Genomic DNA, 22,166 nt, shown 5'->3' on the forward strand with positions numbered 1-22,166 from the left:
CTCCTTAAACCATCATCAGGACGAGAGGAGCGGCAGCCCTGGTTGTACCCAGCTGGAGCTTTGGAGAGAGAGCTCCTAGCTGAGGCCTTGTGTCCTAACTCTTACCAGAAGGTGGACCCGCAGGCTCTTAGTAAAGGCAGCAACATTTGTCATGCTATTGTTCTGGGGTGAAATGTAATTACAGTCAACTATTTCATCTGTTTTTCTTTACAGAGCACTGAAAAGGCACTATTCTTGCGATAAATTTGTTTGGCTGGAAATTAAAAATGAGTATTTCATTCCATACTGAAATAACGTAAGTTTGTGTTCTAGGAAGTCTCCCTGGAGAGCAGAATTTTATGAACATTGTTCAGTCAAAACGAGCAAGGGCGACTGCAAGTCTAGACAATTGCTTACTTATTTAAAAAAGTTCTAGTTGATGCAGGTATGGTATGTGCTATTCAGGTTTGCTGCCAGTTCTCTGCTTTTATAAATGTATATATAAGTTGTAATATTTTAAAGTGCTCTCTTTCACGCTTTGCTGCATCAAATGAATGTTCAAAATGAGTAGCCAAACCAATAAGCATTAAAAAGTTATCTGGACAGGATCCTGAGCAACCTGTGCAACCTGGACCTGCTTCACACAGGAGGTTTGACTAGAGACCTCTGGAGGCTGATGTGATTCTGTGATCAAAGCCTCACCGACGGGAATAAGATGACTTGATTGGAAATAATAAATAATGAAGCGAACCTGATGTGGTACTCTCAAGTGCACAATTAAATGTTTTTTTCTTCATGCCTTTTTTTCTGATAGGGTAAATGGGTAGTAAATGTGTAGAAAGTAAGTAACACACAGCAATGAGTACTACAGGCTACTACCTTCCTGCCAGAAAGGCATTATTTATTCATAAAAATAAATTATAAAAAGTTATGATGACATGATGAAATGAATGATCCATTCGTTTCTTGTTGCTTTGCACACATCTGTGATACATTTTTCAATGTGAATAATATTTTTTTTCACTGAGCTAGTGAAATTACCCAATTTAACATATTTTTAGAGTTTCCTTAACTATCCATACAGTTAAGACAAATTTTGACTCCAAATGTTCCATTTAGACATGCAATTGAATGTTGTAGGGCTATTAGATTCATCTGCTCAGATCCTATGACAAAATCTTAGGCACAGTGACTGAGATTTCAGAGCATTTAACTGCCAATCAAAGTTAGGAATCTTACTGTAATAAAACTGTCTTGAAAACCTCAGGCTCACCTGCTTTGCATTTCCAGAAATTGAGATGTGTGTTCTATTTTTTCACAAATATTGAACAAACCTTTGTGTTACTTTCCTATGGTTTATTTTACAGACTTTTCTCATCACCTAACTGTTAAGCTAGAATTCATTTAGGTATCTCTTTCTGACATGATCTCTTTTTAAAATACTTGTATGACTATCAGAGGTAACAGACTATATAGACCATGAAAAGGATGTAAAGTTAGGAATTACAGAATACTTTCTACGCTAGGTTATTTAAGCATTGTAATGTATTGCGTATGGTAGCTTTAAAAGTTCTTTCATTAGAGGTTTTAAAGCATAGAAAGACAAATAACCTGTCAAGAAAGGTGGGCAGTAAATATGTAGAAAGTGAGTAAAGGTTATCCAGTATTGAGGATAACAGGCTCTTGAGAGCCTACCAGTACCTCTTTTCTTTGAGTGTATAATTTTCTCTGTTTTATTGTGTCCTTTTGGTGCACTTTTAGTTCCACAGCCTGTTATTTTCAGTGTCATTCTGTTCATTTTCAGTTACCTCAGTTATTTTTCCTTATTTCCACAGTTCTAAAGGTTCTTTACAAAAGTGTTTGGAACTCCTTCAGGTTATGATTTGTACAATGTCCCTGACACTTCAGACTAAATAATTGTCCTACAACTCAGTGAAAATAAAATAGTAATGTTTCACATCAATTTTTGTTTGCTACTGATTATCTCACAGGTGGCTTAAATAATTTCAGTTAGCAAACTATAAAATTGTGTGGCAGGAATTGAATGTGGACTTTTACCTAATATTAAATAGCGCAATTCTACAAATCTTGTTGGAGAAAAAAAAATAAATGTATTTTAAATGTTTCAGTTAGATCATGTCTGTCAGAAGTAAATACTTCCCTGTTGCTGGCTATGACTGTTACCATTAAGAAACAATGTGCCATTCTTTCTATGCCATTATTTGAGTTCCACTGAGTGAGTAATCTCATTAAAATCAACAGGGTTCTGCTCAAATTGAATAAGGGTGGAGGACTCTCACTTTATCAGTCCTATGTGTCAGTTTATTATATGCTATTTTTATGCTTATATGTGAACACTCACATCTAGTCATGTGAAGGGAGTAAAATTATTTGGATCATGTCGTTATTCACAACAGAAAGCAGAGCTGCACAGTCTACTTTTTAATGAAATGCAACTGTGAGCACACAGGAGATTTGGTCATGGACAATGGACTTTAATTTATTCCATTATAACATGAACAGACATGATGCTGTAAGGGAACAGCATTCATACATTTGCACCTGAGTGGAGGTGAAAGCAGGTCAGTACTTGGCATGGTCAGGCTAGTGGGTAAAATATATATTGCCCTCTACAAATAATAGGATGGAAAATCTTTCCATGGTTCATGCCAAGATTATAAATTAGAGTTAATGAAATGTAACTATGGCCTTCTAGCATATTTAAAATTGTTAGCTCAGACTTGATGTATCCTTTTCTCTAACAGAATGGAATCAAACAAAATCATCCACTGAAACATGTATAATTTATTTTAAAATGTTATAAGATTATGAAAAGCATGTTAAAGGAGAAGCTACAATCAGTATTGCTATTACTAGCTAAGAAATTCAGCAGAGCTGCAGCAACTGTAATCAATTTGGTGCAAATATTTATTTAAGGCATATTTAAATATCTAGAAAGTATCAATCTATATTTCTTCAGTCAAGTTCTTCTGGTTTTCCCACTGAAGTCAATCAACTCTATATTCTACTTTCATTTGGATGTATATAAAGTTCTGTTGTGCTCTTATAGGAGGTATTAAAAAGATCATGGAAACTATCTGGAAAAGATTTCAAAGTACTTTTTTTAAATTTTTTATGGGTTTCTGTGTTTGCATGAATCAGAGGCTGGCAAATTATAGAGTTACTTCAACAAATGCTGGCACATACTAATGTAAGTTCAATAATGGCATGGACTCATTTTTCTCTAAATAATGCAATAGAATTGAATGGCACTGTGCCAATATGCAGAAGTTCATTTGAAGGCAGGAGGAATAGTTTAGTGGTCTGAGGTTGTGACTGAAGTATCTAGATTTTCTGCAGCCACTGATCTGACATCTCCCAGGACTAACTGTCCATCATTTTAAAGCACTAAAGGTAATCCGAGTACCATTCACTTTACTGCAGTTACCTAGTATCAGGTCTCAATGCAGGCGGGAATCCTGTAGCACTTCATACAAGATTTGGGAGCTTGCTTTGGGGAAAAAAAAATAACCTCCATTTTCTGCCTGTTGTTTTAAATCTGTGGTAAAATCTGTTCCATTCCTAGTGTTCATTTCATTTCATGCTAGTATACATATATAACTGCAGATGAATACTCATGGAGTCTTTAAATCAGAGGAGTTATATATAAATAAAAAATAGAAGTTGGTTTTGAGCGTGCAATTCTGCATGAAGGATTTGCAAGCATTGTACAAGGAAAAGCCAGCATTATTTTGCCATGTATCAGTATGGAAACAGATGAACACACAGAAGTAATGGCCTTCCTACAGCTGTCTAGCTGTAAAGCCTTGTGTCCCAGTACTTAGTGGTGACTTTGTCCTTTGATTTGAGAGACAGTTTTAGTCTGCCTTCTTATCACAGAATCATAGAATATCCTGAGTTGGAAGGGACCCACAAGGATCATGGAAGTCCAACTCCTGTCTCTGCACAGGACCACCCAGAAATCAGACTGTATGTCTGAGAGCATTGTCCAAATGTTCCTTGAACTCTGGCATGCTCGGTGCTGTAACCACATCCCTGGGGAGCCTGTCCCAGTGTACGACCACCCTCTGGGTGCAGAACCTTTCCCTAACACTCAGCCTGACCCTCCCCTGTCCCAGCCCCATGCCATTCCCTCAGGTCCCGTCGCTGTCCCCAGAGAGCAGAGCTCAGCACCTGCCCCTCTGCTCCCCTCGTGAGGGAGCTGCAGGCCACCCCTGCCTCCCCTCAGCCTGCTCTGCTCTGGGCTGAACAAAACAAGGGACCTCAGCTGTTCCTCATACGTCTTCCCCTCCAGACCTGTCACTGTCTTTGTAGCCCTCCTTTGGACACTCTCTAATAGTTTTATGACCTTTTTATACTGTGGTGCCCAAAAACACACACAGTGCTCAAGGTGAGGCTGCACCAGCACAGAGCAGAACAGGAAAATCCCTTCCCTTGACTGGCTAGCAATGTCATGCTTGTTGCACCCCAGGGTATGGTTATCTCTTTTGGCTCTCAGGGCACACTGCTTACTCATATTCAACTTGCTTTTGATCAAAACACCCAGATCCTTCCCCAGTCTCTCATCCCCCAGTCTGTACTTACAGCCAGGTTTGTGCTGTCCCAGGTGCATCATCTGGTACTTGCTCTTGTTACACTTGGTATTGCTGGTGATTGCCCAGCTCTCTGATTTGTCAAGATACCTCTAGAAGGCCTTTCTATCCTTGATGGAGTCAACAGCTCCTCCCAATTTAGTGACACCTGCAAACTTCACTCAGTATACCTTCAAGTCCTACATCCAAGTCATTCATGAAAACATTAAGGAGAACTGGCCCTGGAATGGAGCCCTGGGGAACACATGGGCTGGCCGCTAGCCTGATGTAACCCCATTTACTATAACCCTTCAAGCCTGACCCATCAGCCAATTGTTTACCCATCATATTATGTATTTGTATAGCTGTATGCAGGGCATCTTGTCCAGAAGGATACTGTGAGAAACAGTATCTAAAGCTTTGCTGAAATCCAAAAAGGTGACATCTGCTGGCTTCTCTTGATCAACTAGATGGGTGACCTTTTCATAAAGGAAGTTAAGGCTGTTAAGCAGAAATTTCTCCTCGTGAACCCATGTTGGCTGTGGATAATGACCACATTGTCTTTCAGGTGTTTTTCAATAAGTCCCAAAATAATTTTCCCCATAATTTTACCAAGCACTGACGTGAGACTTACAGGCCTGTAATTACCAGGATCTTTCTTGCCCTTCTTGAAAATTGGAACAATATCTGCCAGCCTCCAGACAACCAGGACCTTTCCAGATTCCCAAGATCATTGAAAAATAGTGGAGAGAGGTGTTGCAATATCATCAGCCAGTTCCCTGTGTACCCTGGGATGAATCCCATCAGTCCCCATAGACTTACATGCATCCAGCAGGAGCAGCAAGTCCCACACAAGTTTGGGCTTGGCTGGGAGTTTGTTGTTGCTGCAGTCACGGTCCTCCAGTTCAGGGCACTTGGGATCCCAGAGCACCATTGGTGTTGGTTGAAGACAGAGGTGAAGAAGGCAAAGAAGGTGAAGAAGGCAAAGGTCTCTGTTTTGTCTATACCTCTATTTGTGTGGTGACAGTCCTCATCAAGTAATGGAGCAATGTTTTCTCTGGTCCTCCTTTTGCTGTTAACATATATTAAAAAAAAAAAAAAACTTTTTATTGTTCCCCACAGTACTGGCCAGTTTCAACTCTAATTGAGCCTTGGCCATACAAATTTTCTCACCCTTATCTGTCACCTACAGAGGCAAACAGCATCTTACTAGTCCTCCCATGTCACCTGACCTCACTTCCAGGGGCTGTACACTTTTTTTTCTACCTAAGCTCTAGAAGATCCCTGCTCAGCCTGACCAACCTTCTGCCCTGCCTGCTTGACTTTCAGCATTTTGCAATTGCCTGTTCCTGTGCTCTTAAGAGGTAGTACTTAAAAACTGACCAGCACTGATGGACCCCAAGGCCTTCAAACGCAGTTTCCCAGAGGACCTTATTAACTGTTCCTTGAGCAGCCTGAAGTCTGCTCTCCCCATATCCAGGGTTGAAGTTTTGGTGGCAGTTTTCCTCCTATCACCAGAGATTTTAAACTTGACTACTTCATGGTCACTGTGGCCAAGATAGCCACCAATCGCCACTTTGCCCATGAAACCTTCTCTGTTCACAAGCAACAGATCTAGGAGGGCACCTTTCCTACTTGTCTCCCTAAGTACTTGTACCAAGAAGTTATCATCCTGGTGTTTTGGGAGCCTCCTGGACCCGTTTGTATCAGCTGTGTGGTATTCCCAGTTAACATCTGGCAAGTTGAAGTGACCCCTAAGGACAAGGGTGGCTGGTCTATAGGTATCTCTGAGTTTCTTAAAAATGATTCATCAGTGTCATCATCCTGGCTGGGTGGTCTATAGTAGACTCCACAACAACATCCCCTTTATTTACTCTGACCCAGGCCTGAGGGAAGCAGAAGACTTCCCTATGGGTTGGGTCCAGACAGCATATTGGGCCCTCTGTTCCCCTCAGAAGAGACTCCTCTATGACAGAAATCTTTCTTTTTCTCTTGATGGAGATTGTTGTGATACAGGGGATAGGCTGACTTATTCAAAACTCCCATCTTCTAACTCACCTGATAAAATCTCAAGGGGTCTTTCTCTTTAGCACACCTTCACATCCAAAGGCATAATACTTAACGGCCTTGGCTTTCATTGTGGCCACTTTGAGCCATATAATAATAATTTTATTAACATTTTGTTTAGATTGGCCGTTGTTTTGGAAGCAGCTCTAAGTATTCCTTGCAATATGCAAGGAGAGCTGCTTTTTTTTTTTTTTGGTTGGTTGGTTTTGTTTGTTTTTTTTTCCTCACAGCTGTGACAACTTCTTATAACTAAAAGTATAGAGAAATTGTTGAATGCTGCTTGTCTTCAGTGTCTGTCTAGCTTAAAGTCTGACAGGAAAATGAGGCAAAACAGCAAGGTTATGTTCATAGCTCTATAGCTCTGTCTTTTTATCTGAATTTTCAAGTTTGTAAATGGCAGAGGATGTGCAGTGGAGTCTTTGGAATCAAAAGCATCTCAATAACACAATGCTCAAGCATGTGGGAGGTTAGTGGAGAAAGAACATCTCTACCTTCACAAAAATTGTACAGGAGCACATTATTCATTTATATGACATATACTTCACCATAGTGATAACAACTAAGAAAGCAGAAGGTGAGTATCTACTTCCAGATGCACACTGACTGTCAGTCAAGAGAAATAAACTGGAGGCTAGCTACAATGAATTCAAATTAAATTGAATCAATTTTTAGGCATGAGACAAACAGATGGTATCTTAGCTAGGCTATACTTTAATATGTACCTGTGCTTTCATCTTTCCTTAAGCCACTGTGGGATCACTGGTGAGCAAAAGCAGCCACATGGACAAAGAGCAGATATGCTAAGTAAACTGACAGTGTTACAAACTGTTTAACCTGCATAATCTAGAGAGAGAAGGAATGACAGACCTTATGGAACAGTTCATTGACCTGCCTTCCCTTATCATTTTAAACACTAGCTTTCTAAAACAAACCTATTCCTTAAAGAAAAACATTCTGTTTAGACTGCCATCTTACAAAGTAAAAGGATGATCTAGTGTCATCTGGAGAGCAGACATTTTCATGAGAGGCTAAGAAATGTTCTTTGCCTTTTCTGCTAGTGGATTTTATTTGTAACCACAGTGTCCTCCAGTGTGGCATTAGGTAATTGCCTAATGAAACCTATTGGACATGGGAACTCTGTTATTTTTATATACATGCATCTACCACTGCATTTCACAATCAGTATAAGCATATGCGTGACTGTCCTGATGTTGGCTGGGATGGAGTTAATTTTCTTCATAAAGTGCGGTGCTGTGCCTTGTGTTTGTGGTGAAAATACAGTTGATAACACACCAATGCTTCAGTTGTTGCAGAACAGCACTTACACAGGGCCTTTCAGCTTCTGGTGCTGCCCCACCAGCGAGGACACTGTGGGTGCACCAGGAGCTGGGAGGGGACACAACCAGGACAGCTGGCCCAAATGGACCACAAGGATGTCCCGTGCCACGTGGTGTCATGGTCAGCAATAAAACTGGGGTAAAGAAGGAGGAAGGGGGGACATGTGAAGCGATGGTGTTTTTCTACCCAAGGAACTGCTGTGTGTGATGGGCCCTGCTCTCTGGCAGTGGCTGACACCTGCCTGCTGATGGGAAGCAGTGATTGGATTCCTTGGTTTGCTTCATTTGCACAGCTTCTGCTATACCTGTTGAACTGGCTTTGTCTCAACCCATGAGTTTTTTTTCACATTTACCTTTCTAGTTGTCTTCCTCCATGCCATTGGATGGGAGTGAGCAAGTGGCTGCGTGGAGCTCAGTTGCATGCCAGGGCTAAATCACAACAGTGACACTGGTCTTTCTCTCCTCCTCCCTTCCTCCCTTCCTTCCTCCCTTTCTTCCTTCCTTATCCTCCCTGTGGCTGAATGTCCTAATAGTGGTTATATTTGTTCACAATCAGCTGTCCACTTGAAAATAGGGGAAAAGTTAGTAGGGCCATTCCTTGCAACAATATGGAGTCACTCCCAAACCTCAGCAGAGGTGCCTCTGCAACGTTCTCTTATTTCCATTGTCCTTGTCCTGGCTCTCACTTCTGTTTTTTGCAGGTTTTTGTTCTTGTTTTTGTTTATTTGTTTGTTTTTCAGTATTTTCAAGGTTGCATTGAATGTGTTAGTGACAGAGTTCTCACCCTTTGCATTTGGCTATGATTCTGATGGAGTGTGAAAAACATAAAGCAACACCAATTAATTTAATAACGGGATTCTGAATACTTACATGTGGGGTTTAATCACATTACACATATAATTTAAAATGTAACTTTACCACAGGAATTCACTTGAGAAACGTTTTGTTTTGTTTTGTTTTGCCTCTAACTGGAAAGAATTAAAAGCTCATTCAAATTTGTCCATATTATTTTAAAGAAAGTCTGACATCTTCCTGTCATCTTTATGTTCTTCAGCTGCTTCTTCTGTCAAGTTCAGAAGGACTTTTTGGCACACCTAGAACAAGAAATCATTGACATACCTGAATATATTGGCAAGATTTCCACCTACCATAAAGGAATATAGTTCAGAGGTAGTCATGGACTTCTTGGACTCCTAGTACAGCTCAAAGGATACTTTGGGACCAGGGAGGTATCTGAGGTAACAGGATCAGATTTGAATGCCAAATATAGAGTGTTTTAACCACCATAGCAGATATAACTATTAAGTTTCTTGGTACTGTGTCTTTTTATGCTACAAGCTTAAGTATTAAAGTGTCGTTATCTGCAAGGGACAAAAAATCTTTCTGAGGTATCAACTCAGAAGTAGGCTCTGATGTTAAGGTATTTTTGGGGTCTGATCCAGGAATTTTCTTCTACAGGGAGATACCTGTACCTTGGAGCAGGAGGCCTCTGTCCACAGACAACAGCCTCTTTTAGGGAAGAAAGATGTTACCAAATCCAGAATTTAGAGAGCAGCTTCAGGAAAAACAAGCAGTGGGCCCAGAGAATGATTCCCCCACCTAGCAGTATGCGATTTGAGATGGCCTGGGGCAACCTGCATCATTCAAGATCCTCACTCCTTAAGCGACGGATCCTCACTCCTTAAAAATGGTGAAAGAGACCCTGAGTGCCCATTATGAATGAAAATAGCTACCTCCTAAGAAGACAGGGTGTCTGTTGTGGTATTTGAAATCTGTAATGTCTTGTAGCAAGGAGAAGACTCCTGCAACTGAAGAGGCTTTTTCTGCCCAGAGGCAAAAATATCTAATCCATTTACTTCCAGTGTGAGCTATAATTAATGACTGATCGAGGAGAGTGCACCATATGCTGGTGAGGGGAAAAAATGCTGACCAAACATGTTGGTTTCAGTCTTGTAGCCCGGACACAGCAAGAAACAGCTGCAAAGTAGTTTCCACTCTCCTCCTCTTTATAAACTGGGTGACACAGAAGGTGGTGACCTAGTTTTAGAAGACAGTGTTAGCTCAAATAACTCCCACTTCATCTATACAAGACATGAATGCATCAGAAGGGAAAGGCACCTGGATAAGTGTTCACAAAAGGATGTGTCACGTATCTGAGTAAATGCACAAGCAGAGAGATCGGCAAGAAAAAAAAAATGGTTACAAGAAATGTTGTTCTGCTCCCCAGGGTAAGAAAATTGTCTGCCCACAGCAGTCCACACACCTTCATTTTAAGAGTCAGGATTCAGAAAGAACTCACTAGGTGCCTCAGTAAAGCTCACATGGCTGTGGAAGAATGAAATGCATATTTTTATTTAATGTGAAAGGTTAAAGTATGATGGGTAGGCAGCAATAAAGAAGCACAAACACCACTGCCAGATATTTCACTAGAGACAATTCAAAAAGTCAAGATATACTTTAATAGAATGTGAAGAAATGAGAACTTTGCTCAGGCACAAAAGCTATCAGAACAAAATCAGTCATTGATAAAAAATGGGAAAGCACTGATCACATTCCCAGCTTCAGTCTCAATTGTATCATAAACCCATTTCCTATTGCAGCGACATTCTGGTCCACATTTATTTGAATTGCATTTGGGGCAAGGATAGAAGCAACCCAGGCAGTTCTTCTCCAGGCAGTCACACAAATCAATGTTATTACAAAGGAGCCGGCCATGTTTGTCATACTTCTTCATAATTCTGCAACAGCAAAGAAAAAGTAATTATTAGAGACTGCTTGTTTTCCCAGAACTGCTTTCATGTGTAATAAGAAATCTCTCTGAAAAATATTAATGCTTTTATTAATTCCATTTATATTCAGTAAACAGCATGCTAGCCGGTTTTAAAAGAAAAATATGTAATAAATTATATCTTACTTGGGCTTATAAAAAAAATCTTGTTTCATCTGTGACATGCGCGCTTTTTTTTTCTGCTCTCTAGTTTCAGGATTGAAGTCAGCTACCTGAGGTCCTGGATTTTGGAAAGCTAAGCATTTTAGTTGTCTCTCAATTTGTTGCTAAGAAAAACAAACAAGAGCAAAGTTACAAAAATTTTTGTAGGTAGTACAAACATTTACTAGTTACCAAATGCCCTCACTGTCTTCCAAATGACAAAAAAAGTATTCTTGATAACTCAAAAAAACACAGGTAGGAAGGTGAGGCAAAAAACATAAATTAAGATAACATTGTTTTAAATCTTTGCTTGTCTAGCTGTTAATTGATTATTCCATTGACTGAATGTAGAACCTAACAGGAAAGGGAACAGTCAGGACTGAATAGAGATTCTTGCTCAGGTACAGTGGCATGGTTTGAAAGTTGTCTTGTGGGAGGCAGAAATCACATATTTTTTCTTCAACTTCATCGATTATGTAAAAACAAGTAATATAATTATAAATATCTCAACTGGATTAGCCCTTATCTTCACTGAGGTGCCTATAACTGCTTTGTTCAAACAGTCTGGGGGCAAGGGAAATGTGTGGATGAGCAGCTAGTGCAGGAAGAAAGCATTTGGCAAGTGACTAAGAGAAAAGCACAGACAAAAGTAAAGAAGCTAAACTAAACACCTTTAGTAGAGACACATTTTCTGAGATATAGGAGGGAGTATTTTCTTGCATGTTTTATGGAATTCAGGTTTGCACTTATCTAAAACTGCTGAATAGTTCTGGAGGTTAAAACTTCAGCTGTTTCCAGTGATTCCACATAGCCCACGTATGTTGACAGTCATTTCTAAAGTCATCGCAGATGTGGGCTTTGTGTCAGTTTCTCTTTAGACAATGACTGTGGACATTATATATTCAGTTATAATTCATTATGCACAGGCATAAATGTACATACAAATTGATATTCTATCTTAAAAATGGAGGTGAGTAGCCACCCCTCGGCTTTTGTGGAGGGTGTTGATCCTTTCAGAATCCACAGTGATTTTCACAATCAGCTGAGTTCCTTCATTGTTTCTCATGGAGAAAACAGTGGCAGTTCAGTCCAATCTACTGATTTAGAAATATACATGCACTTGAATGCACTTATTTACTACAGGTCATTGGTGCTGCGCATCTTCAGTTGAATTCTCATGTAAACCAACTGTGCAATCTCATGCACCTACATTGTTCAGACATTTCTGCTTTGGAGTGTGGGGTAGATTTTTGGTGCAGAAGATATATTCCAGTATCATCACAGCCTGTGATCATAAAGAATGTGATTTCAAGTTGGAAACAAATCATAAGCTATCCCTCTAAGAATACCTTTTTTTTTCTTTCACATTTACTTAGAGCTCTGAAGTACTCCTAGCCCTCTACCTTACTGCCCTGAAAACTTGACTATTTTACTGTTGTTGTTACTGATATTTTCCTAGTGAGTCCAGCTTTTTATTTTTATAATCATGGAAGAAATTGAAGGCAAATGGCAAGGATCTTGACAACAAAATGGGACTAGAGAAATCATACCAATTGTTTTTGGGTTATTGTGGAGCCCTTAGCAGGAGAGACATTTCCTTCTGCAGATGTTTCCTGGCCAGAGTTGCTTTTCTTGTCATTTGCTTCCATGTGATCACTCATTTGGTTACTCTTATGAAATACATACATACATGTTAGACATATACAAAAGTGTGAGAATCTCAGAATTCTAAGTGAACATTTTAAGGTTAGTAGGTGATATCCACATTAGACTTTTATGTGTTATTAACCAACACCAAATGCATAACAAAATGCGGCTGAGTATCTGCCCCGATTTTAAAACTGCATTAAAATAATATAATATAGAGCTGTATCACCAAAGCCATTCTATTATTCGTCATTAAGCAAAACTCAAAGAAATTCTGTCATCTCTGAATCTACTACTAACTCCACATCACCGCATTGTCACCTTTAATGTAAAAGTGAGGAGCGGTATTCTCACTGAAAGCACACAAGCCATCCGTGGTGTCCAGTGGAGTTGAAGTCAACAGAAGGTATGAGCAGTCGCTTCACTTACCAGAAGGTGACACTGTGGTTCTAGCTGCAGTTCTTTTTGTAATGCTCCAAAAATGAGCGGGCGGGCTGATTGGAGTGGGGAGGGTGTTTCTGAAGGCTTTCAGCCGATTATCTAGAAGAAAACTTCTTGACATTTATATCTCAGCCATTAGATTTGCAAGAGATTTTGCTTATAAATAAAGCATAATAATATTAATAATATTAATAATAACTAATAATAGTAATAATACCTAGCTTTTTAGGTTTAAAGGAAAAAAAGTGCATCACTCAGTCTGCCAACAAAGCACCCACGAGGACTATGGGTTCTGTGAGTCTGCCTTACAAACACCATCCATCTCCTTCCTCCCTCTCACACAGGAACGGTGGTGACAACTGTTCGGGATGGATGTTAACTACTTCTTTTTACTCAGCTTATGAAGCCACTTGCTTACAGCTTGCTACAATGTATGTAACTCGAGTGCCTCTGCATTAACCACAGGCAGCACCAAGAGTATTTAACCTTCTTTTTGGAGTTCCTCTAACCCTTCCCCAGCTGCTGCCCAGTCACTCCCATTGCCTCTGCCAATTAGCACAGGGGTCTTTGCCAGGTTACCCTGTGCATTAGGATCGTTGCCCAAGCCCTGCTCCAGAGATCTTTGCTTAACCATTACCAAAGGGCCAGCATCTCTCTGTGGGAAGCAGGAGAGGAGTCCAGGACTTTAGTACCTCTCCACAGCCAAAGTAGGATTAGCAATAAGAAAGAAGTGAGCTTGTAGTAGCAGGAGGTGACACTTTCTTTGAGAGGCAAAAGAACAGCCTTCAAATTGTTTCAGAGAGAGTTTCCCTTTATCTTATTCAGTGACACTCTTCACAACACGATGCTCTGGATCAAGTTTCAGTCACGGCACTCAGGTATCTTTACAGGCTTAGAAAAGAAAAGCTATTAACAGGCAACTTGCATTTGCTGTATGGGAGAGCCTTCTTCCCTGGAAATTTGCTAGGGATCCACAAATAAAACAAGAATGAAGGCCATCGCTCCACAGAAAGTGAACGCTGGTCTTTGTTTGCACTCATCCTGGGTCCTGATAAGGATTTTCTTCCTACATCCAATCTTATGCCCAACCATGCACGTAACATTGTCAAAGCACTTTGTCAGTATGCATGAGCATCATCCTTGTCTGCTTTATTACGCTGTGGAGGGGTCAGGAGCAGGACAGCCATCAGCACTTACCACTGTAAGCGTGCAGAATTCCCCAGTGTCTTTCAGTGTTGTAAATACTTGACCCCTTCGGAAACTAGGTCCTAGCATTTATCTGGAGCCAAATATCCCGTATCAGAAGCCACTTCTAAAATCTTGGCAGAAAAGGAACAAGGCCATGTCTTTTTCCAAACAATGTACTTCAAATACCCTCACAGCTGCTCAGTGAATATATTCTGCAGAGAAAATGTAGCACATTTCTGTCTCCATATAATTGTAAATATAAAGTGTTAAATTTTGGTCTCCAGGAAAGACACTAAGGGACTAGGAAACTGTGCAAGATGTAGAAACTGGTGAGACCCACAGGACTCATTTTCCTCCAGATCATGTCCTGACGGGAGGGAAAGGATGGGGAAAAGAGGGAGACTATGAAACTCAGACATCCACTCTCAAGTCTGCAAAACCTTATTATCCAGAGGAAAGGATTGTTTTTCCTGAAGCACTGTTTATCCATCTAACGAAAGGAAGATTTTGGTCTACTGTGTCTGGCTGTAGTGATAATCCAGGGACAATGCATTCAACTCTAGTCATTTTCATTCAGATTTCAACTCTGATGTCTTTAGAGGAAAGCCACTAGTTGCAGTTTTCCTCCCCAAAAAACTGCTCTCCAAAACCTCTTGAACAGAGCAAGATCTTCCTGGGGGTGATCATCCACATCTCCAAATACCACTGTGACTGCAGCATATGGCTGAGAAATGGCAATTTCAACACAGGTCCTTGGCACAGCTAAAAGCAAAGCTAAAAGCAGATTAGGGGAGGAAGAAAATCAGAGGCTGTGTTATATTAAAAGAGACTTGGTCTTATTCAAGTGACAGATGTTTCTGTTCAGAGAACAGTTTCAGAAGATGTTGGGATTTGGAAGGAACTGCATTTGTTTATGATTTTCATAAGGGAAATATTTTCCTGTATTGCTCTTTCAAGAATTTAATATTCCTATTTATGATCCTTGCAGATTGCACTGTCTAAATATTTCAGCTGGTGAAATGTTATGGCCACCATTCCAGATACCTCAGCAGCCTACAGCTAGTATCTCTGCAGGGCTTGCCAGGGTGAATGCACATTGTTTTCAAGCTGCATTTGTTCACTCCAGGGAGCCTATGGCTTGGATCTGTAACCATGTTCCTCACCTTCACCAGGGCGAAATGAAGTGCTGTCCCCATGGTCCAACCCTATACCCTCATGGACTAGACTGAGACATTTCAATGGTCACATCTTCTTCATAAGGTAGTTCTGCAGAGATGTCTGTGGTCTGAGACCAGCAGTCAGGTTTGTGGTACATTTTCATATGCATCTTGAAATCTCTATAGGAAATCTGGTGACAGCCTAATTAAGGATGAGAATAAATTCATCTTCCTCAGAATCAGCTGTGGGCTGAGCTGCCCTGATGTGGCAAGGCCACTTACCAACTAGTGTACACCTTCTCTCATACCCCCAAATGTGCATCTGTGTTCAGAAGATGGCCTTTAAGGCAGCAAGGAAACATAGACCAGATGAAGAAATAGGTCTCATCTCCTGCAGCTCAGCAAGAGATTGCTCTTGCAGTGACAGAGATTGCTCCGTGGTGACAGAGTGGCCCATTCTGTGACAAGAGTCTGGTGGAGCAAATCCCACCCTCTCCCAGTAAAATAAAACTAATCGTCATGAGTTTTCCCTTCCAGTTCAAGAACCTTTCTGCCATACCTGGAAGTGGTCCTTTAGCAGAACCCTAAGAGAGAATTTAAAAATCATGTGCACCTGCAGGTGGTCATGCAATAGGCAGAAGAGATCTGCCAGACTCACCTTCTGAAAAACTGCAGTTCTGAAGGGGATATGCTCAGTTCAGAGTAGACCACAAGAGAGAAAGGAGCTTCTCCAGAATCTTATGTTGTACTTACCAGAGAAGGAGGCTGTCACAGCACAGGTTTCCTGCTGCACGATTCCTCTGACAGTGAGAGTATGATGTCAACCCCACAGTGACTGAAACAGAAGACAAATAATCAAAATAACGTTCCCCAGAGAAGCAGACTGAAGACAGTGCCAGGTAACTATCTTAAAGAACCTCACACTTCCTGTCTCATTAATTATGGCTTTTAAGTAGTACTTTTCACAAAGAGTGGAAATAGAGAAACAATAAAAACTGGAATGAGAGTCCTCATGTGTTACTTCCATCTGTTGTATCTTCACAGAGAAAATGTATAAGCTTTTTATCTCAAAGAATAACTAAATGACAAAACTGTAATAACCACTGCATTTTACAAAAATTGAGATTTTTTTTTTCAGGACAAGGATGCAGCAAAGAAATATTGTACCATATACCTTTTAGACAAAATGTTTGGATTCTGTTTCCATCCCCAATAATCAAAAGTCACCAAATAAATACTCTCCATAATAGCTACACTGACATCACAACCTCACAGTTCAGCTTGCTGCCTTTCACGATTGTTTATTTTCCCAGTGGAGACAATTCAGGCTCCTCCTGTTACCTCCAGATACCAATTGCCAGCATGCCACAATCATTGATGGCTTTCATTGCTCTTCCCTGGAACGCTACTAAAACCTAAAGAACATCCAAAGCTGTCAAGTCTTATAAATTCTGCTGTTGTGCTTAGACAAATAGTCCAGAACGTCCTTTTAACTTCATCAGCTGCATCCATCCATTCTCTGAGGCATTTCACAAACCAGTCTGAGGGCAAGTTAATTTATTATTTAATATTTTCTTTTCTTTCGCTCCAAACACTTTTAAAACCAAAAAAAAAAAAAAAACATTCTAGCAGCATACCTTAGCTAGGTGATTTAAATGATACTACACATACACTTGTTTTGTTTCACAGACTGTTTTCCTTGTCCTGAAAAATAAAACAGAAATCCCTCAGGGGAAAAGAAAAATCAAAACCTCCAAGGTACTCCTGCAACAACAAGAAACAAACAAAAAATACCACCTGTTTTATTTTCCTGCATATTTTTCAGTATTGTTCTGATTTCTCCATATAATGCAGAAAAGAGGAATTAATATCTCTACAAACACAAAATGTATTATTAAACCACCCTATGTTTAATAACTCATTTTCTTCAGTTTGGTGTCCTCCTAATACTTATATATCTATATGAACTTCTGAATTTTCTTTTTGTTCATGAGTTACCAAGTTTTTGTTTGTTTGTCTGTTTGTTTTTTAATCATGGCAGATAGTAACTAGCAGCCTGAAATCTACTCAGAATAGTTTGGTACTGAGTGTGTTAGGCTATGAGTGAGGGTATACACATACATTAAAGCTTTTGGTGACATTTAGAGGGATGATACTGGTGGCAAAACTCCCAGTAGTTCCTACAGAGCCAAGTCTTCCCCACTATGAGCAAGTGACTGCAAATATGTATTGGGAGATGTGACGCAAATATCCCTATTATTTGAAGGAGGGGAGGGGAGGGGAGGGCAGGGCAGGGGACGGCAGGGCAGGGGAGGGGAGGGGAGGGCATGGCAGGGGAGGTAGCAGGGGAGGGCAGGGCAGGCAGGGGAGGGCAGGGCAGGGGAGGGAACCAATTACAGATATCCAAATACATTAAATTTCTTATATGCTTCCTGACCATTGTCCGTCCAATGTTAAGTAGGTTGCTTTGCAACAGATTCATTCTTCGTATAGCACTAACAGCTACTGGATGACACTTATCTGATGTGTTACAAAGTCCTCCAAAAGTGCAGTCACTAGCTCAGCTCTTTCTTTTTGTAGGGGACCCATGACCTATGCCAGATAGGGCTACTTCACTGAGAGCAGACACCAGGTTTACTGCACTAGACTCAGTCTGAAGACATCCACTGTTTATTTCCTTTACACTCTGGGATATCTGTCTGTTGTGGTTTAACCCTGGCAGGCAGCCAAGCCCCACACAGCCACCTGCTAACTCCCCCAACAGTGGTATGGGGGAGAGAATTGAAAAGGTAGAAGTAAGAAAAATCATGTGTTGAGGTAAAGACAGCTGAATAGGTAAATCAGAAGCAGCACATGCAAGTAAGTCAAAGCAAGGAATTCATTCAGTGTTCAGCCACTTCCAGGAAAGCAGGGTTCACCATACCTAACAGTTTCTTGGGAAGACAAATACCATCACTCTAAACATCCCCTCTTTCCTCCTTCTTTACCCTCAGTTTTATTGCTGACCATGATGTCATGTACTATGGGGCATCCCTTTGGTCAGCTGGAGTCAGCCCTGTTCTATCTCAGGTCCTTGTGCACCCCCAGCCTCCTTGCTGGCAGGGCAGCATAAGAAGCTGAAAAGCCTTTGGCTGTGTGCAAGCACTGCTCAGCAAGGGCTGAAACATTGGTGTGTTATCAGCAGTGTTTTGGTTCCAAATCTAAAACACAGCACCATACAAGCTGCTATGGAGAAAATTAACTAACCCAGCCAAAACCAGTGTACCTTCCAACCATGCCACTGAGATCTGCGATATAAACTTATTGGCTGATATATAAACAGATTTCTGTTTCATCACCCAAAAAGTAAGAGTATTATGCAAGTATCTCAGTGGCCAGGCCAACACTGGACAGGTTTTATTCTGCAGGCAAACTGAATTATTCATTTCACTGTCAGCTTTCCTCAGTGCAAATTTCCTCCACCATTAAACGGCAATAAAAAATTTGCAACTGATTGGGAACAGATTGCTGCTGGTAGTTTTTCAGAACAGCATCAGATAAGCAGACTGAATACTGCCTCTGCTGGTACTTCTCATGCACCTGAGTGCCTCTGTATCCTGCAGCTAGCAGGAAAGGGGAAGCTGGAAAGGAGAAACTGGATTTAAAAGCATTAAAAATGACTGTGTAATGACCTTACCCTTTTTGTAAATAGTTTCTTGGAGCTCTGTGGTTTCATTGTTTAAATGTAATTACAGGTGAGGAGTTCAGTGGGGAAAAAAGAGAAAAAAAAAAGTGCTGGGACAAGATCACTACAAACTCATTTTTATGACTGAAAAATGATGTTTCATCTCTCCAGCTACCCCACATCCATTTTTTATAAACTGGTTGTCAGATATTTGTGTCTCTTTTCTATCCTTTGGATGTCCAAATCAGCAACAGTCACCAGGTGTGAGGGGTGGGTAGAACACCTGACAGAAAAGAAGTATATGAAGGGCTGGGAGATCATTTAGTGGCTGAGGTGTCAATGAGAAGAGGTCATGAAAGGTTTGTGTGAGATACCAGGGGAGAACAAAACACCTTTCTCCCCAGGAAAGGAGCCGTGAATCCTGCCTCCAGACCAGCTTGGCACCAACAAGTTTTGTCCACAACCCCACCACTGACTGGCCTCATGGCAGCAAAAGAGACTGCTTCCTCCCAGCCAGTGCTGTTTCCAGCCCAAAGGCAGAGACATGGCTTAACCGTTTTCTTGTTTTCCATAACAAGCCCCTAGCTCAGGCAGGCTGCCTTGGCCAGGCTTCATTGCCTTTCCTCACAGCCCTCACCAGCCCTGCGTTGCTGCTGGAAGAGGGTGATCCTGCTTCCTTCCTCTGGCCCATGGCCTCCACAACTGCCAGCATGGCTGCTCCTCCCTCACGGCCATACTATGCCATGCCATGCCACCCCAGGCCATGCCACTTTTGCCAAGCTTTTACCACCCTCCTGTATGGTTATCTCTTCCCTTTACCACCCACACATGTCCGGATGCTGGCAGCGGGAGCTGTGGGGAGCTCGGTGGGTGGTGGCCGGCACATCCCCGCGCTGCTGGTCATGGCTGGTTCCAACTGGCTCCAACAGCCCCACAGCAGGACAAGTGGAGCTTTGGGAAAGCATTTCGGAGAGGGTGAAAAAGTCAGGCAAAGTGAAGAGTGAGGAAATTAAAATTTACAAAAGCAAGAACAGCCACAAGGGCACCAAGGTCAGCGAAGAAGGGGTGGAGGAGGTGCTCCTAGCAGGCACATATTCTGTGAGGGACTGCAGTGCTTGGAGAGGACCCACACAGGAGCAGAGAAGAGCATGAGGAGGAAGGGGCTGCAAAGAGGAGCCATTACAGACCAAACACAACTGCTGCTCCCCATTCCCCTGCATCGCCCAGGGAGGAGGAGGAGGGAGTTAATTTGTTCAGTCTGGGAGGAAGGGGGAGGGGGGGAGGTTGCTTTTATTTTTACTTTTTTACTTTCGTTTCTCAGCCACCTACCTGGCAATGAATTAAACTCATCTTCCCGAAGTCAAGTCTGTTTTTGCCCACAACACTAACTGATCACCCTGCCTTTGTCTTGACCCATAAGATTTTTCACGTCATTTCTCCCCTGGTCCTCTTGTACGGGGGAAGTGAAACAGATCAGGTTGGGCATATGGCAGCTGGTCCAGGCCAGCCCACCACACCCCAGCCCACCATACTTTCTCAGGTCCTTCCCTCAGATAACATCACGTTGCAAAGAAATACAGAAAATGTCGCCTGAAAGATCAGAGCCTGTTGTCCTCACTACAGAAGAGCCCCTGCACCTCTGGGCCAGGGCGTGTGGATGTGACAGCTCTTTTTGTGCTCTGAGAGTCTCTCTACACAATGTGAGTGTGGCGAGGCCACATCACTGTTCATTCATGACACCTTAGCCTGTGTCCCCTTTTCCCCCACCCCCTACCCACCTTTTCTGGGACTCACAACAACCCTGAAAGGATCAGGCTGGTCCTCCTGCCCTGTCCACACACACTATTTACATAGCCAGATGGCGTGGGTCCTGTGCCTCACTGCCCAGGTTCCACAGCTGATTTCTTTCTCCTCACCTGCCCCAAGAGCTCCTCAGGGTGCCAGAGAGGAAGGGGGGATGAGCTGGTGGGACAGATTTAACAGGTGGCACAGGGTAGAAGATGTCTGGCACTGCTTGGTGCTGGAGGATGAATGCCTGTGAGGGGACTGTGGCCTGTGGGCAACTCAGGCCAGGGGAGGGACACTGCTGAGGAGCTGTGGGTGACGCACACTGGGACAGGGGTACCTTTGTTGGGATTATTAACCCAGATCTAAATAAACAAGAGAGAACACAACATAATCCTTTGAAATACCTCAGGTTGAGTTACTTTGGGGCGAGGAAGCAGAGCATCCAACACACTCAAGAAGAGCTTGAGCATCTCCACCTTTACCACATCCTTCTCATTCCCCTTGGATCTTGCTGCAGCTTCCCTCACTTCTTCATCATGTCTCCTCTTTGGACCCATAGTCCTCTCGCCTCTTTTCATCCTCCCTTCCCAAATATTCTGTCAGGTCCCATACTCCTTCCACTGCACACTCTCTTCCACATCCTTGCCAATTCCCCTTGAGACTCCTGGCCAGTCATGCATGTGTGCCATGACGTCAAAACAAGCTTAACTTTTTGACTTACACTCTCTCGTGGCAGAAAGCAGGACATAAGCCAAAAGGCTAATCCTTCACCATCATATCTGTGTTTTTTGCCTAAGGGTCTACTGAATACATTCTCCCTATTAATGACACCTCCTCTCTCTGGAAATTTCCCCACACACCTCCACATCTTCACAACTGCTTGCCCCATAACACCTACACAGCCTGTGTAAGTACTATAAAAGCTCATTTCCTATCCATGTCCTCATAATCATTTTCAATGAACTTCCTTTCACCTCAACTCCCTTTGCAATAGAGCAGCTTTCCAGCTCATCCTGGATTCCTCTCATCCACCTCACCCTCCCTTGCTGCAGCTCCCATTTGCCACTCCCAAATATCTATGCTCAACTTGTACTCAATGGCTGCATGAACTGCCATGATACAGATACTGATGCCACCATGTACAAATGTGTGGACTCTGGAAGCAAGAGAGATGCAGGTCTGCTCCTACACAGCCAGCTTGCTCAGAAATCACCTTCACCATTTTGCTCTGTCATGAAAACTGTTCAGCTGCAGTCTGAAAGACAGAATGTCAGCCAAAAGGCACACATCAGTCAGGAGTGCCACTTTGAAAATAACTTCTATTTTAAAATTGTTTTAATCCTTATTTACATATTGTGTTTTTTTTTTGTTTGTTTG

General features: G+C 41.9%; 1 protein-coding gene across 1 annotated transcript; it reads right to left on the bottom strand.

The window, feature by feature from the left end:
- Positions 1-9,937: 9,937 nt before the first annotated feature.
- On the bottom strand, positions 9,938-14,279 carry ARL14EPL (ADP ribosylation factor like GTPase 14 effector protein like). The gene is made up of 5 exons (XM_035569051.1): positions 14,190-14,279; positions 12,981-13,091; positions 12,455-12,574; positions 10,890-11,029; positions 9,938-10,713 (listed from the first exon to the last, which is right to left on the bottom strand). Exons 3-5 carry the CDS (start codon positions 12,563-12,565, stop codon positions 10,491-10,493), a joined length of 474 nt encoding a protein of 157 aa, XP_035424944.1. The 5' UTR covers positions 12,566-12,574; positions 12,981-13,091; positions 14,190-14,279; the 3' UTR covers positions 9,938-10,490.
- Between the last annotated feature and the right edge of the window lie 7,887 nt (positions 14,280-22,166).

Source organism: Cygnus atratus, chromosome Z (genome assembly GCF_013377495.2).
Source record: "Cygnus atratus isolate AKBS03 ecotype Queensland, Australia chromosome Z, CAtr_DNAZoo_HiC_assembly, whole genome shotgun sequence".
Taxonomy (NCBI): domain Eukaryota; kingdom Metazoa; phylum Chordata; class Aves; order Anseriformes; family Anatidae; genus Cygnus; species Cygnus atratus.

Bases quoted from the DNA above. Each gene is read 5' to 3' on its own strand.
- ARL14EPL (XM_035569051.1), bottom strand. From the start codon at position 12,565: ATGAGTGATCACATGGAAGCAAATGACAAGAAAAGCAACTCTGGCCAG. The intron at 11,030-12,454 runs GTATGATTTCTC...TGTTTTTCTTAG, and splicing joins CAATAACCCAAAAACAATTG to CAACAAATTGAGAGACAACT. The intron at 10,714-10,889 runs GTAAGATATAAT...TTGCTGTTGCAG, and splicing joins GATTTTTTTTATAAGCCCAA to AATTATGAAGAAGTATGACA.